Source organism: Enhydra lutris, unplaced genomic scaffold, assembly GCF_002288905.1.
Source record: "Enhydra lutris kenyoni isolate GAN:26980312 unplaced genomic scaffold, ASM228890v2 scaffoldscaffold29, whole genome shotgun sequence".
NCBI lineage: Eukaryota > Metazoa > Chordata > Mammalia > Carnivora > Mustelidae > Enhydra > Enhydra lutris.
Window position 1 is genome coordinate 15,778,862 of NW_019154113.1, and position 14,267 is coordinate 15,793,128.

The window sequence follows — 14,267 nt, forward strand, 5'->3', positions numbered from 1 at the left end:
TCAGGCTGCTCAGGGACGCAGCTCCAGCCTTCCAAAGCCAGAGGACACCTCACTGACCTCGGAGCAAGGGCCCGATTGCGTCTGATAACGACCAGAACCCTTTCACACCCGGAACGGAGCAAGCCTCTGCTGCTGGCTCCCCGGCCCCCTGCCACCTCCCTCCTTCCTGGCAGCCCGCAGACCTCAGGGATGTACCTTCACAGCCACGAGCATCTTGTCCTTGGTCGGGCTGAGGTTGTAGCACTCGGCAAGGAAGACCTTCCCAAAGGCTCCCTCGCCCAGTTCCCGCTTCAGCACGATGTCCCTTCTCTTAATGTGCTGCACGTCTGTAGGAGGGGACAGAAGACGAGAGAGCGGCCCATCAGTTCCAGGCACCTGTCCTCACCACAGGGGGGTTGCCGCTTCTGTGCCCACAGCATGGAGAGGCAGACCTGGCCATGGACCCAACTCACTCCTGACAACTGGCCTTGTGTGGGCATGGGGGGGTGGCGAGTCTGACCCAGAACCCAATCAGTCTCAGCCCTGCCCCAACCCACTCCTAACCAGTCTACATTACAGCGGCCTCTGCTGGAAAACAGAGTCCACAGGGTTCACGCACAGGATTCTGGAACAATCAGCTATGGTTGCTAGACAGCGTGCACATATAGGGCAGTCTAAGCAGCCACTGGCGCAGGAAAGCCCTGGGCATCCTGCGGGTTCTGACTTGGGAGGTCTGAGAGTCTGCAGGTCTAACAAGCTCTGTGGGGACACCCGAGTGTCCCAGGCCCACGGACTGCACCTCCAATAGTGTGGTTTGAATCCCAGGCCCCGCCACTTCCTTGTTGGTTTTTTTGAGCTTGGGAAAGTGATTGCATCCCAGAGCCTCATTGTCCTCATCTGTAAAATGGGATTAACATCCAGCCATGCCTTTCTTGCTGAATTGTTATGAAGATTAAATGAGAAAGCCTGCTTGAAGGCTTCGGCCCAGTGCCTGGGACAATCGAAAGACGCACACACACCTGCAGACACACACGGGCTCTCGTTACATAGCAGCAGCTGTATCAGTCCTAGCAAGGTGTCTGCTTTGTGGTGGAGACTGTGACGTGGGAGCTAAAATTATCTGGGGGAAGCCTCTACTTGACAAATCCCGCTCTTCTGAAAAACCAATGAGATCGTGAAAGCCAAGACCAGAGAGCACCCTGGAAACACGGTCTAGGCAGAGAAGGGTTGCCACGGCCTCAGCTGGCTTAGCAAGCCTGTTAAAGTCCGTCTGCCGGGAGAAAGCAAGGATGGGACCCCAGGAAAGAAGACTACAGAGGGCTAGTATGAGCCATGGGCTGGTGATGACAGGAGCACGCCTGGATGGAGACCGATCGCTGATCTTCCCATGACTGCACAACAGGCAGGCACCCACTGCCCACCTGTGGGGACGTTAGGAAGAGCCGTGACAGCGGGGTGAGGGGTTGGGGGGGAACCTGCCTCAAAGGACCTTGTCAAAAACTGAGAACTGAAGACGGGGGAGTGGCAAGCCTACCATCCCCGTGAGTGAGGAGACAGGAGACAGGAACAGATGGGTGCAGATTGGTGTTTGGGTTGGCTTGGGAATTTCTTCCAGAATAGACTCCAAATCTTTTTGTTTGTTTGTTTTTTTCTGTCAAAGTTCACGGTCTCCCCACCGTGTTCCAGATGACCTGCTGGGGAGGATCTGTGGGAGGAAGCGTTTGCAGACCATTTTTCTCTCCTCCCCAGCAAGACGGACCTATAGGCTCCCGGAGGCACGAGCCATGTGAGTACACAGCGGGGCTCTGCCCCAGTCTGCACAACAAGCGAATTAAAAATCGGTTTTCTTCTTTACACCCCGTGTCACTATTTCTTAGCCTCTGAGGAATGGGATTTGTTGGCCTTGAAGGGGAAGGCCAGAGAGTCTCCCGCTGAGAGAAAATGGGAGGTCAGGGCCACTCAGGGGAGGCCGTCTGCTCTTTGCTGCCTAATCGTTCCCAGGTGACCAGCGATGACGCACGGGGTCCTACAAGGTGAGCGTCCTGGTGTGGCCGCGGAGCGCAGACGGGCCGAGAAGGCAGCCGTGAGAGGCCAAGTCCACACCTCTGAACGTGCCGAGACTGGGGAGGAGTGAGAAGTCGGGGGCACCCGGACCAGACCTGGACCCTCCGCACCGTCCAGGCTCCTCACAAAACATCTTAGGACTCGGTTCCCTTGTCTGTAAAATGGCTGTGGGAGGACACGCAAGTTCTACTCACCTGCTACGTGCGCTGGTTACGTGAAGGTTTGTAATTCCTCGAGTCCTCTAACACGCTGCGTGTTTTGGTCTTTGCATCGTTATGGATATTATTTTACAAGAAAGGGAAGCAAGCAAGGGCCAAGTCAGGAGTCCGCACCTGGTGGCTGAGTTGGGACCGGAATCCAGAGCATCGGGCCACACCAGAGTAGCCAAACCACAAGGGGACAAGGCCCCTTTGGTCCCAGATGCACCCCAACACCAGCCTCCCTCGGCACTGTAAGAGGGCACTGTTGTTCTCACACTTGAGCTGCAACAGAATCTTCTACGAGGCTCGTTCAAACGCACTGCTGGGCCCTTTCTCTCAGAGTTTCCCATTCACTAGGTCCAGGCTGGAGCCTGAGAACTTGCTTTTCTAGCAGGTTCCCACGTGATACTGACCGTGCTGATCTGGGCACCCCACTTCGAGACCCACTGGAACAGGATGGCATTCGCAGGGGAGGGATAAGCCAGCTCTTAATGGACAGTCCCACACCCGCAGATGTTTTATTCATTTCTCACTACCTGAAGGCCTACAATCCTTGACTGACCAGGGGCCCCTCTCCCCCACCTAGCTGCATGGCCAAGGCTAAGTCAAGGTCCCTCTCAGGGACTCAACGGCTCAGCCATGCGATGAATGAAGGTCATGCCTCTCTCGCCTTCTTGTGTCCTAGACACATCCCCACAATGGCAAAGCAACAGGATATAAATTCCTGGATCCCTTAGTCCAACTCTGGGCTGAGCGACCTCATCAGCCCCCTGAGCTCTTCTCACTCTCAGCTGCCACGAGTGCAGAATGAGGACAGCGGGATGGAGGAATTCCATGGAGAGTGGGCTCTGTTCAGCTGCCTGGGCTGGCCCGTGTCTTAGAGCCCACCAGCTCCCCTCCTTCCCTCAGCAGCATGAATCACAAGCCCGGAAAGGTTCAGACAAGTCAAGTGGACGCAGCAAACAGGGAGCCATTTCTCAACCCTCCCTCCGTACCCCAGGACTCGAGAGCCTGGCGGCAGCAGAACCCCAGCCATAGGAGAGGGGTAATGGCTATGGGCCTTGAATGCATTAGTGGGGGCACAGGTGACCACGTTCCTGGGAACGCTGCTGCTCTCCGCAAGCACGGAGCAGAAGCTTCCCCCAGATTTGCTAAGGGATCTTTTTCAGAGACTCGGGAACACCCAGGGGCTCAGAATAAAACAGGCCTGGCTCACTCTAGTTGTCTTCGGGGAGAAGTATTTTGAGAGCGATACCTGAGCCTAGTCTCCAAAAGGGGGAGCGAGATCTAGAAAGGGCAGCAGGAGGGATGGAAAATAAATATAGATTCCATTCGAGCATAAATCCTCCCCCAGGAGAGAACACCCCGCCAGTCGTGGGGATGAGGAGCTCCGCACGGCAAATGGGGAGAGAGGCTGGGTGTGTGCCAAACGTGTAGGCGAGTCACTTCTGTATGGACAGCCCCGTGTACCAACAAGACTGTAGACCCCAAAACATCATCTGAGCAGCAGCTTATCCCTGAACCTAAGCAGGGAGAAGCAGGGAAAAGGGAAGTTCATCGGTGGCCGGTCCTACCCCGTGGTCAACATTCACTTCTGATGATAACCACGAGAGCCGAGGGTGATTGTGCCCCTTTCACAGATGAGAAAAGGGAGGCAGGGCTAACTCTCCAACATTCACAGAGCATGGCCAAGGAAGGCTTCTGTCTTTCACATGGCTCCCGCACTCGAGTTCCTTCCAGTACTCAGGATGGCCTTTCTTCTGTCCTCCTCTAATTTGTGGCCACTAAGACCATTCGGTCCACAGAAAGTCATCCCTTCATCTTCCCCTTCTTCCAGCCTTGTCTGACTTCTCTTACCCCACTCCTCCTGGGACTCTATAGCCCAAGGGAGAAGGAAGGAGCTTCCTTTCCAGAGGCCCCAGAGGAGGAGTGGGGGAGGGGACCAGGGAGGGAGGAAAGGGTGCTGCTTGGGCCCTGGAAGACGGCTGGAGTGAGCCATTCCCATTTCTGACATCCTCTTGTCTACTTGGGCCTCTTTTTGTGCTTATTTTTAGCCCACACGGGGCTGCTCAGAGCTGCCTCTGGAGAAGCCATCTGACCTGCATGCCAAGAAGTGATGGATTCTCCTAGGAGGAGAGGGCATCAATCTCCTTTTACTGCCTGGCTGGCTGGCCCGGCAGAGTCTGGGTCACAGGGCTCAGACGCCGGGACCCTGGCAGGGGAGGAGGAGGGAGAGGGATGCACAGCCCAGGCCGTGGGAACACATCCTAATCTCCAGGGAGGAGGGGCAGCTACAGAAAGCAGTGGGGGGGCCAGGGACCAGGGGGAGCGGTCTCTGGGAGACCACACGGAGCTCCTGGGACTTTCTATCCTGACTCTTCCCCTAGCTTCTTCCTTCAACACAGCCCCCTTCTGGGCTCTGCCAGAGGAAATCATCCGTAGAGTTTCTCTTTCCCGCAGGACAACCGGTTCCTCAGACGAAACACAACGAGGAGTTCTGTTTCAGTTACTGCTCCATGAATTTTCCTCTGTATCGAGGACCAAGATAATTATACCATATGTATGGGATGCACTTCTGCAAGGTCTTCCAGGCCTGGAGTGAGCTTGACCTAGGGCGGAATCACTAATTCGAAGAGGTCGCAGCCACCTCCGTCCAGAAGACCTCAGAGGCTGCGGAGCTCAGTGGGCAGGCTGTGGTCATCCCCTTGCCTTCCCCGTGTTCACCCAAGCTGCCTTGCCCAGCACCTTCTGTGACCTACACTGGTCTACAGGACAGACAGACGTGGCTGGTGACGTCAGTGACCACTGTCAGCCTCACCTCCGTGTTCTGGGAGAACAGGGCTGTGCCCGGCAGAAACCGCTCGGTGCTGCTGATCAGGCACGAAGAGGAAGCATTAAACCCATGAAAAATGGGGGAGCTGAGCAACAGACCACTGGGGAAGAGAGACAGGTCTGTATGGGAGCCCAGATCCTGCTGCTCACGGCCGTATCCACTGCTGGGCTGTGGCTCCTTATCCATAGAATGGGTGTGTGAGTGTCTACGCAGCCAAGTTTTAGGAGGACAGAGGCACGCTTTCTGAATAATAGAGGTCATCAGAACTGTCCGAAACATGACGGGCATTTAATACAAATGTGTTCCTTCCCTTCTACAGGATTTTCATTTGACGCGAGAGCTCAGTCTACTGAGAACCAAAGAGTGACTTGGAAAGAAACCCGAAGAGGGTTTGTTCTCCTGCAATAAAATGGCTGAGGCTGCCCTGGGGGGAGCCAGTGCCGGCTCAGGGGACTCCCAGCAGCCGGTCCATACCTGCCACCACGATGTCCAACCTCCTCCCTCTACAGAGTCCAAAATAGTTTGTGGGAGGAGGTCGGTCAGACAGCGGAATAAAGACATCGAAGGCAGAGACAGCCACCTACTAAAGATTACTATTGATCAGGAGGAAAAGAAACAACCAGACGCCCCAGGGTCGGCGGTTATGAAGAATGGTGGTCCCGACTCCACTCTGTGTCAGGCAGCAAAGTCATGGCCCCAAGGCTGGCACACTACTCAGTCAGACCCAGGCTGTCCTCACAGAAGGCCATCGGCCCCCTCGATGCCTTGGGTGACGGTTGTCCTAGGAGGCCACGCACTCAGGCAGCTCGGAGACCATCCCTCCCTGAAAGCTGCTCTCCTGAGGGACCCAGAAGCAGGCCCTCCCGGCACGCCTCAGGGCCAGACAGGTGCTCTCTCAGTTGGGGCCTGACGGGCTCTCCTGGCCACCCTGCCTTCCCTGCTCGCCTGGCCCACTGTCACACCCAGGGCCTAACCCGGTCCCAGCCTCATTGTGGAGACGTCTCAGGTCTTTCCTCCGTCACCTCTGTCTCTCTCCATGCTGGTCTCTCTGAGCTTCTCATCATCCCCTGATGCCTTTGCTAATAATACAGACAAGTCCCATCAGAGCCAGGAACCGTGCTAAGTGCTCACCACACCTTGTCTCGTTTGTCCTCACAGTGGTCTTAAACACAACGTGCTGCCCAAGTTCAAGGTGATGAAGCAATTTGCTCAAGGTCGCCCAGCGGTGACAGGTGGCCCATCAGACTCTAGGGTCCAGCAAGCACAGGCCACCGTCCTTCCCCTCACTCATGACAGCCTCCCCCTCACCAGGCTCTGCCATGCCTACCCCGGGGAGGACGCTGCCTTCTGAACCGGCAGAGACCATGGCGGAAACCAATCACATCTATAAGGACATGGAGAGAATCCTTTCCCTTATCCCTGCCACCATGGGTCGTTACTCCCCGAGCCCGACAGGAGCAGCAAAGTCGGCTTCTGGAGATGAGGACGGTCCCAGAAGGCACAAATGCAAGACCTCGATGCCTCACAGAACAAGAGAGGGTCCCCTCAGCCTCGGGGTTCTCACATTACGAGGTGAATCCAGAGGGCGCCCGTGTGCGAGATGGACCGGGGGGGGGGGGGGGGCGGGCCGGGGAGGAGGGGCGGGGGGCGTGGAGAGGGAACCAGAGAAGAAGGGAGGACCTCGGAGAAGTGTGTGTTTTCTTTGCACTAGCCAGACCCAAGGGTCCCGGGCTGCCAAAAACGCTCAGAAGAAAACAACAATTCAATACCACACATTTAATTACACATGAAATGGAATGTCTTTAAATGGAAGAATAACATTCCCGGGGCTCCAATGGTGGGTGTTTGCAGTGGCAGGAGGGAGACAGAGGGACCAGCTCTGCATCTTTGAGGGGGAAGGAGACTGCTGCGCGAGAGAGCAGGACTCCTGCTTTTGCTAGAGGTAGGAACTGCTGCCTGCCCTTCCAGATGCGCCCTCCCCACTTCTCAAGGCCCCAGTGACTACATCTCCTTTCCCGCCAACGGGCGGCCGGGTGGGTAGAACTCATTTCCCCTCTGGTATCACACAAGGGCAGAAGCAGGTAAGCGTGTGCCCTGACCAGCTGTGGACCACTGCCGTGGTCTGCAGCCGACCTGCTCAGTCTCCCCATGGACAGAAGAATGGAGCGTGGCCGACCCGCTCAGTCTCCTCACTCTTCCAAGGCAATCCCTGGACGGTTTGCAGGCAAGGAAAACTAAGAGGACCTCTAGGGTGAAGCCGACTCAGGGTTGACAGAACCTGAGGCTGCCGCTGGCCAGGCTGGGTCCCATCCCAAGGCTCCCCTAGCTGGACTGGGACTCCCCTGCCCAGTTTGAGGCCTCGGCAAAAGGGGACTGGTGGTGCTCAAGTCGGAGACCCGTGTGTGTTGTGAAGTTGTTAAGTTGTGCCCCAGCACCGGGCACAACACGCAGCAGGTGCTCACTCAGTATCTGGCGCATAAGCAAATGGATGAAAACTCCCCCCACCCCCGAATCCCTGCTGGGGACGTGAGAAGAAGAACACGACAGAGAGGGGAGGAAGAAGGGAGGCTGAGGGAGCAGTAAAAAGAAAGGAAAGATGAGTGAGAACGGGAAAGGATCCAGAAAGTTCCAAAGAGCAGCCTTATTTATGTCCTGGCTCCAAGACTGGCCCCAGGAACCAGGACCACATTGAACCAGGACAGTTCTGAGACCCACGTCCTGAGCCCCCCTCCCAGCACCCAGTCTCCCCAACAGAATGCCTCTGCGGTCTCCTGGGACAAAGCTCGACACACACCCGGTGTCCACTCGGGGGCACGTGCGCGCCCCGAGGCGAGGGGTAACAGGCTAGGACACCAAGATGCTGTGTTCCCACCGAGACGTATACATAAATAAGACACCCTGCTGTTTCTGGAAACGACGGGGAGAGAGGATCAACAGAGGACTGTCTGTTCTGGGGTGATTTCCAGCTCACGTTTCCTGACATGAGGAGTTCAGAGAGAGAGAGGGGAACGTTCAGACATGCCCCCCCCACCCCGCCCCAGGTGCTACCCCGTGGAGCTCGACCTTGAGCTTGGGCACTGTGACGGCCACGCAGGGCCTCCCTCACCCACCCTGCCTTCTGTACCCACTCCCTTCATCTACAGGTCGCGCTGGCCCTTCCCATGGTGACAGGACCCCTTCTGACTCTCATTAAGCACTGACTGCTCCAGCCGAGAGTAAAGAGCTGGAAACTCCCCGAGGAGAGCATCTGGAATTGAGCAGCTAGGTGCTGAAAGATGAAGCTCAGGCTCCAACTGGAAATCTGTCCCTCCAGCAACTTGCCTGGCTCCCCATTCTCTCCCCCTCCCCCGGCCTGGATGTTTTCTTCCCAACTTGTCGGTGACAAACCCTTACTCCAAATGCCCATACAAGGGACCGGTCCTGAGTCTCAGTGTCCCCAGAGGCCCTTCCCCGCCAACAGCTTCCCCGGGGACGCTGCTCTGTCCTCTCAGCCCTGGCATCTAACTCTGTCCCCCAAGTCCCTCCTGGGACACTGTGGCTTTTCATCAGCAGACACAGGGCAGAATGTGTTCAAGGATGTACCTTCCGGCTCTGCAGCTCAAGGCCAAGACACAGACGGCTGGGCCCCATGGAGCCGTGAGGATGCACCTTCACGTAGACATCCTGAGTTCAGGAAGTAGAAATGCCTGGAAGAACTTCCGGGTGAACCGGAAGGGGACCAGAGGACCAGTCACCCATTCACAGGACATGCCGTCAGCCTTGAAGTCTACCAGCTCCCTTAGGTCCAGTAGGAAACGGAACCCTTCAGGCAGGAGCGGGAGGAATGGGCAACAATACAGGCAAGGGCAACAATATATCCAAATACCCACAAACATGTACAAAAAGAAGACAAGGACAAGAAGGGGGCCTTGTTACAAATAAGCACCAGTATTAAGAGCCAGAGCATAGCTTTGCAATGAGGCACAACTCAGTAGGAATTCACATTCAACAGAAAAAAATCTTAGGAGACAGAACTGGACAATTTTCCAAGCCAGGCTCAAGCTTCAATGTTTTCAAGCTTCGATGTTTCATGAAATTAAGAGAATACCCCACCCACCCATTCTTGGGTTCAGTGAAATTCTGTGTGTACAGTATTGTGTCTGAAGGTTATAAATCTGTAAAATAATGGCTACAAAGTTTCACAAAGGAATGTGCCAGCTTCTTCCTCCCACTTGCTCCCTTCTTCAACCTTCCATGAGCTTCTCTGATTACTTAATCTCTCTGATCCTTGATTTCCTCACCTGTAAAATGGAGATAGCAAAAAAAAAAAAAAAAAAAAGCCAACCACACGGCCTTGTTGGATCTTTAAATGACACTGGTGTTGAATGCTTAGAACAATGCATTAGCCCATAGCATCAATGTCTTCAGGGGGAGGTCTCTGGGATGCTATTTGAGAACTCTACTAACTTGGCCCAAATCCCCAGGTGTTTTCCCTCATAAATTCCCTGCATAAATACATAAAATAGGTCTGACAGATGGAGGGGCTCTTGCTCACTGTCCTCTGAGCTCCCCTTGTGGATTCATACCTGTGCATTTTTACCCACCCCATTCCTCCATCTGGGTACCCGGCACCAACTTCCACCAGGAAAAACCAGCTCATGTCACAAGAGCAACTCCAGTCCCATGTTGTCCATAAGATCTCCTCCCAATCTTCTTCCAAATCTCACTGTCCCCCCATCCCCGTGTATGCCTAGTGAAGAAACAGGTGTCCTGGGACCCCTCTGCCTACTTCGCTTCTCCTCATCTCACTCATCTCCCTCTAGGGAGCAGCTCAGCACATGTTTGCTACCTGGCTGGAGGGAGCAAAGGACATTAGCAAAGGCCACTGGGAGAATTTTTTGCAACATACGCTGAGTATGTTGAGACACGGGCTCCTGGGTTATTTGTGGGCACAGGCCCAGCCCTTAGATCTCCCACATTCAACAGCTGTCAAAGGGGTCTGCTGCCTCGTGGCCTCCAAGAAACTCAATGAAGATTTTAGTTTAAAGAAGCCTAGGACATAAGCAGGTAGACCAGCTGGGGATGCAGGACCCCATCTTAGGGTCCTGGAAGGCCTTTCTTTAGGAAGGGTCAACTTCAATTCTGCCTAAAGCAGGAGGCAGAGCTCAGGCACCAGGGAGAGGGGAAGCTGGGGTTCTCAAGGGAAGGAAAGGCAGGATACTCAGGCCTTGGGAATTTAGAAACATATATCCCCTTATGGGGTCCTCGGGGTCTTTCACAAAAGACTCATCTTTCCTCTATGCAGGGCTGAAACTCAGGACATAATTGGGATCTTCTAGAACATACCTATGCTCTCTTTGGGAGGCTTTCAACTCTGGGGTTGAAAGACCCCAGAAGACTGCTCTCGGGCAGCTCTGGTCACCCTGCTTCCCATCTTCCCCGGCCACACCAGTGGGGAAGGGGTTGTGGTGACAAACCACACCTGCTAATCCCCCACATCCTCCCCCTGCCCAAGAGGTCGACAGCTCCCTCAGTCCTCCCAGCTCAGCTCAGCTCCTACACGCTTCCTTTCCTGCCCCTCAGTGCAGAATTCTCGGTGGCCAGCTCACCATAAGCCCACCCCAGGATTCCTGGCCAGACCTCCCTTCACCTGACCACACTTGTTCTACCAGACTGCTGGAGAGCCCTGAAGGCCACCTCCACAGACGGAGGAGGCCTTTGGGGGCCTGGGGAGTCAGTGGCTGGGTCCCCTCCAAGGGGATGTTCCCATTTCCAGCTCCCACTCCCACAGCGGAGGCATCTGCCAGGCACCTCCCCCTCCCCACGCCTCCTGCCCTGGTCCTCGCTCTCTTCGGCCTTGTGTCTGATGGGTTCAAGGTCAGAGGTCAGAGCCCCTGGGTCGCCGCCATGCAGGCCCTTGGCGTGGGCAGCCTGAGCTCGGCGCGGCCAGCAGATTCGTTCCGCACGGCCTCCGCCATCCCGGATCCGAGCCCCCCTGCCGCAGCCCGCGTGCTCTGCCAGGTGTTTCCCCACATCCTCTGAGCTCACGTCCAAGAGATCCCCCACACCAGATGTTCAATGCACTGGCCGGTGGTTTCCTGGCCGCTCTCCTGAACCTCCCCCTACCCTGCAATTCCACCAAAAACAAAACAAAACAAAGAAAAAGTTGGAATCAGCGGAAGGCTTGGTGCCCCACCTGACCCCTGGAATCCCTCCATGGGCTTGGTGGCTCAAATCAGGTTTGAGTTCCTCACGTGCCACGCTGCTTCTAGGGTCCCAGTAATGTCACCAGCCACACGTACATGGTGCCTTGGACCAGAAGATCATATTTTCTAGGTCTTTTGGTGCCAGAAGAAATGGAGCCACATAGATGTTTGGGCTCTGAATGATGCCTTTGTTAGATCCCAGAAACTGGGGGTCATATGGCTGTTAGAACCAATGTCATTGGGAAATCAGGAGGAAAGAACTCTTCATTGGACACCGTTGGTCTGTGTTGCTGACATGGGGCCACCTTTCATTGTTGGGTCTGGACACACTTGGGTAGTCCCCAAAACACCAAGATGGGGACTCTAGGACATGAGCCCCAGGAATCCACATAGAACATACTCAGGAGCCCGGTAAGAAACCATGTTCCCATCCCCTACAGGGGGACCCCAGCTCCCTCTTCCCACTGGCCTTGGGGCCCCCTCCCCTCTCATCTTTCAAAAGAGATTATTGCTTGATGTAGTGACCTCAACACACCCTTTGTCCACTGTGGTCATCTCTAGCACAGACCACTGTAATCTTCCTCTCCTGACACTTTCCCACCCCTTTGTCCACTCGCTCTCTGAGAACAAGCCCTTCCAGTCCCCTTGCCCGCCTGCCCCCGCCTGTGTGGGTCCTCATCCTTCATCACTGGCTTGCTCTATCCAGCTTCCTGCTGCCATTTTGCTCCTGTCTTGACCTTTTCAATATGTGTACTTTCTTTTTCTCTGAAATAGATCTTCATTGCTGGCTCCTCGGGCAGATGTGAAGGGCTCCTTAAGTGCCCCCCCCCAACCCACCCAGCACAAAGCACGAGCAGGGTGCACAGGCCGGGGCTGCCATCCCCCCACCCCCCGCCAGCATTTGGAAAGGCCCGTCCTTGTGCATGGCTCCCTAACACAGCCTTCCTGGCCCCACAGATGGAATCCAGAAGAGCTAAGCGAGATAAGCTGTTTCCCACACCAGCTCTTTTACTCTATAAACTGGCCCTTTTCTTCTATGTCTCTTGTCTAGGAACTTACCCATTTTCCCATTTTCAGCACAGAAAGTGCATAAGCTGAATGACCGGACAGTAGAGCCCCTTTCTGGAAACTGGTCTTGTGTCAATTACCCACGGATGTCATCTGGTATAACTTTTCTGTATCTGTGAGATGTGGGGTCAAACATACGTGAATCTCCACTTACTCTGGCTCATGCATTCGGCGGAATGACTTAGGAAATCCAAGTTATAAAATCAGGAAGGAATTAAGTCTTTGGATCGAAGACCGGTCATGGAAAATAAACTGGGGAAAAAAATGTTCTGCAAGAGAGCAAAGCCACTCGATAAATGTCTCGTTGTAATGAGAAGACCCCCAAAAAGGTCTCTTGCAGACCAGAGTCTGGTGAATGGAATTTGCTGCCTAATGCTCGTGATTACTAATTTCACATGTGAAAAGCCATGGCACTCTCCACCTGGTGTGTGGTCTCTTCTGTTTTACTTTAGTGGGCATTAGAAATAAACGGATCAATAAAGAAAAGCATCTATAAGTGCATGCATGAGTTCCTGACAGCCATGGGGATATCAGGGGGTCTGAACTGTTACAGACCAATTTTTACTGCTCACACACAATTCCCTGGCCGTTGATTTCCCAGTGACGTGGTAGTAAGAACAAACCACAAGACGATATCCTGTTCCGCCCCTGCGGGTGTGCAAGGAGCAGGGGATGGAGAGGCCCTTCTTAGGCCAGGATGGTTCAAGGCCCCAGAGCTGGCGTCAGACACTCGCAGCTCTGCAATGGACTAGCTGTGTGACCCTGGGCATCTTACTTAACCTCTCTGAGGGGACATCTGTCCCGACTGTGATTCCCCCTTGGATGTCTGTAGGCAAATGAAATGACATCAGTCTGCAAACCTCTGAGCACAGCGGCAGAACCCCAGCGAGTGCTAAGACCAAGATTTATTTCTACTCTCTTACCCGAGATTGCTCGTTTGGGCTGCTGGCCAACTCTCATGCACCCCGGCACTCGCGGACCCAGAGGCGAGCATCCGTTCAAAGGTCATCTGTCCTCTAATAGCACACCTACTGCACCTGTCCACCTGACATGAATTTGTCTGCAGAAGACTCTGCCTGCCACTTCCAGCTAGAGAAAACTCTGATCGCTCCAGGCTGTGGGCCTTCAAATAGGGCTGTTTGCCTGGCTTATAGAAGCTGTTTGTTCTCTACTGCCAACGACAGAGGGTCAGGAGATCTGGGGACATGGCAAGGCACAGAGGAGCTGGAGGGCGACACATGAAAAGCTCACGGCAGGTGGGAATCACTTGGAGTAGCTTTTACATTGGCAAATGGAGCCTTCAGAGTGGCTGAACTCTGTGGTTCAGCTGGCAAGCGAGGGCTCTATGTTTGGGTCTCGGTCGAGAAGGGCAGAGAGAGAGCTGGAAAATGATCTCCCTTGTCGGCCCCCATGAGAAACCCTTGCTCTAAACCTCCCTGTCAGCTCCAGCCACTGTCCACCCCTGCCCCCAGCATGATGGGAAAACTGGACAGAGAAGAGGCGAGTTCTATAAAAATTGCCATTTTGACAGTAATGGAAACAGGGGCACCCACCTGGACCCCCCACTTACTTGCTGAGAGGCCATAAACTCACTCAAGGTGTAATGTGTTCAACAAATGTGCGTTGAGTTACAGTGTGTGTCAAAGCCAAGCTGTGTGCTGGGGGCTCGGTGGGGAGTGACATTTTTCTGGAGCTCAGGGGTCTAGCGTGAAGGCAGGCGGGTCACAGGCAAATCCAATCCCCATGGGGAAGCCAGGTGAGGACCTCAGGGGCACCTGACAGGTGCATCTAGCTGGGTCTTGAGGGGCTGGGGAGATGGCTGTCGGGGAAAGCGATCTATTCTCTTTGAGCCTCCATTTCTTCACATAAAAATGTGAAAATATATGTAAAAATGATTTTCACACAATAGTCAGATGGAGAATGTTCTTGTTGTGTCAC

General features: G+C 54.6%; 1 protein-coding gene across 4 annotated transcripts in view; it reads right to left on the reverse strand.

Moving 5' to 3' along the window:
- Nucleotides 1-14,267, reverse strand: part of LOC111152589 (neurotrophic receptor tyrosine kinase 3) — a 368,407-nt gene that overhangs the window by 59,017 nt on the left and 295,123 nt on the right. For all 4 annotated transcript variants that reach the window (XM_022511093.1, XM_022511092.1, XM_022511091.1 and 1 more), the window contains one exon: nucleotides 196-326. In XM_022511093.1, coding sequence (XP_022366801.1) covers nucleotides 196-326 — 131 coding nt within the window. The remainder of the gene's footprint in view (nucleotides 1-195; nucleotides 327-14,267) is intronic.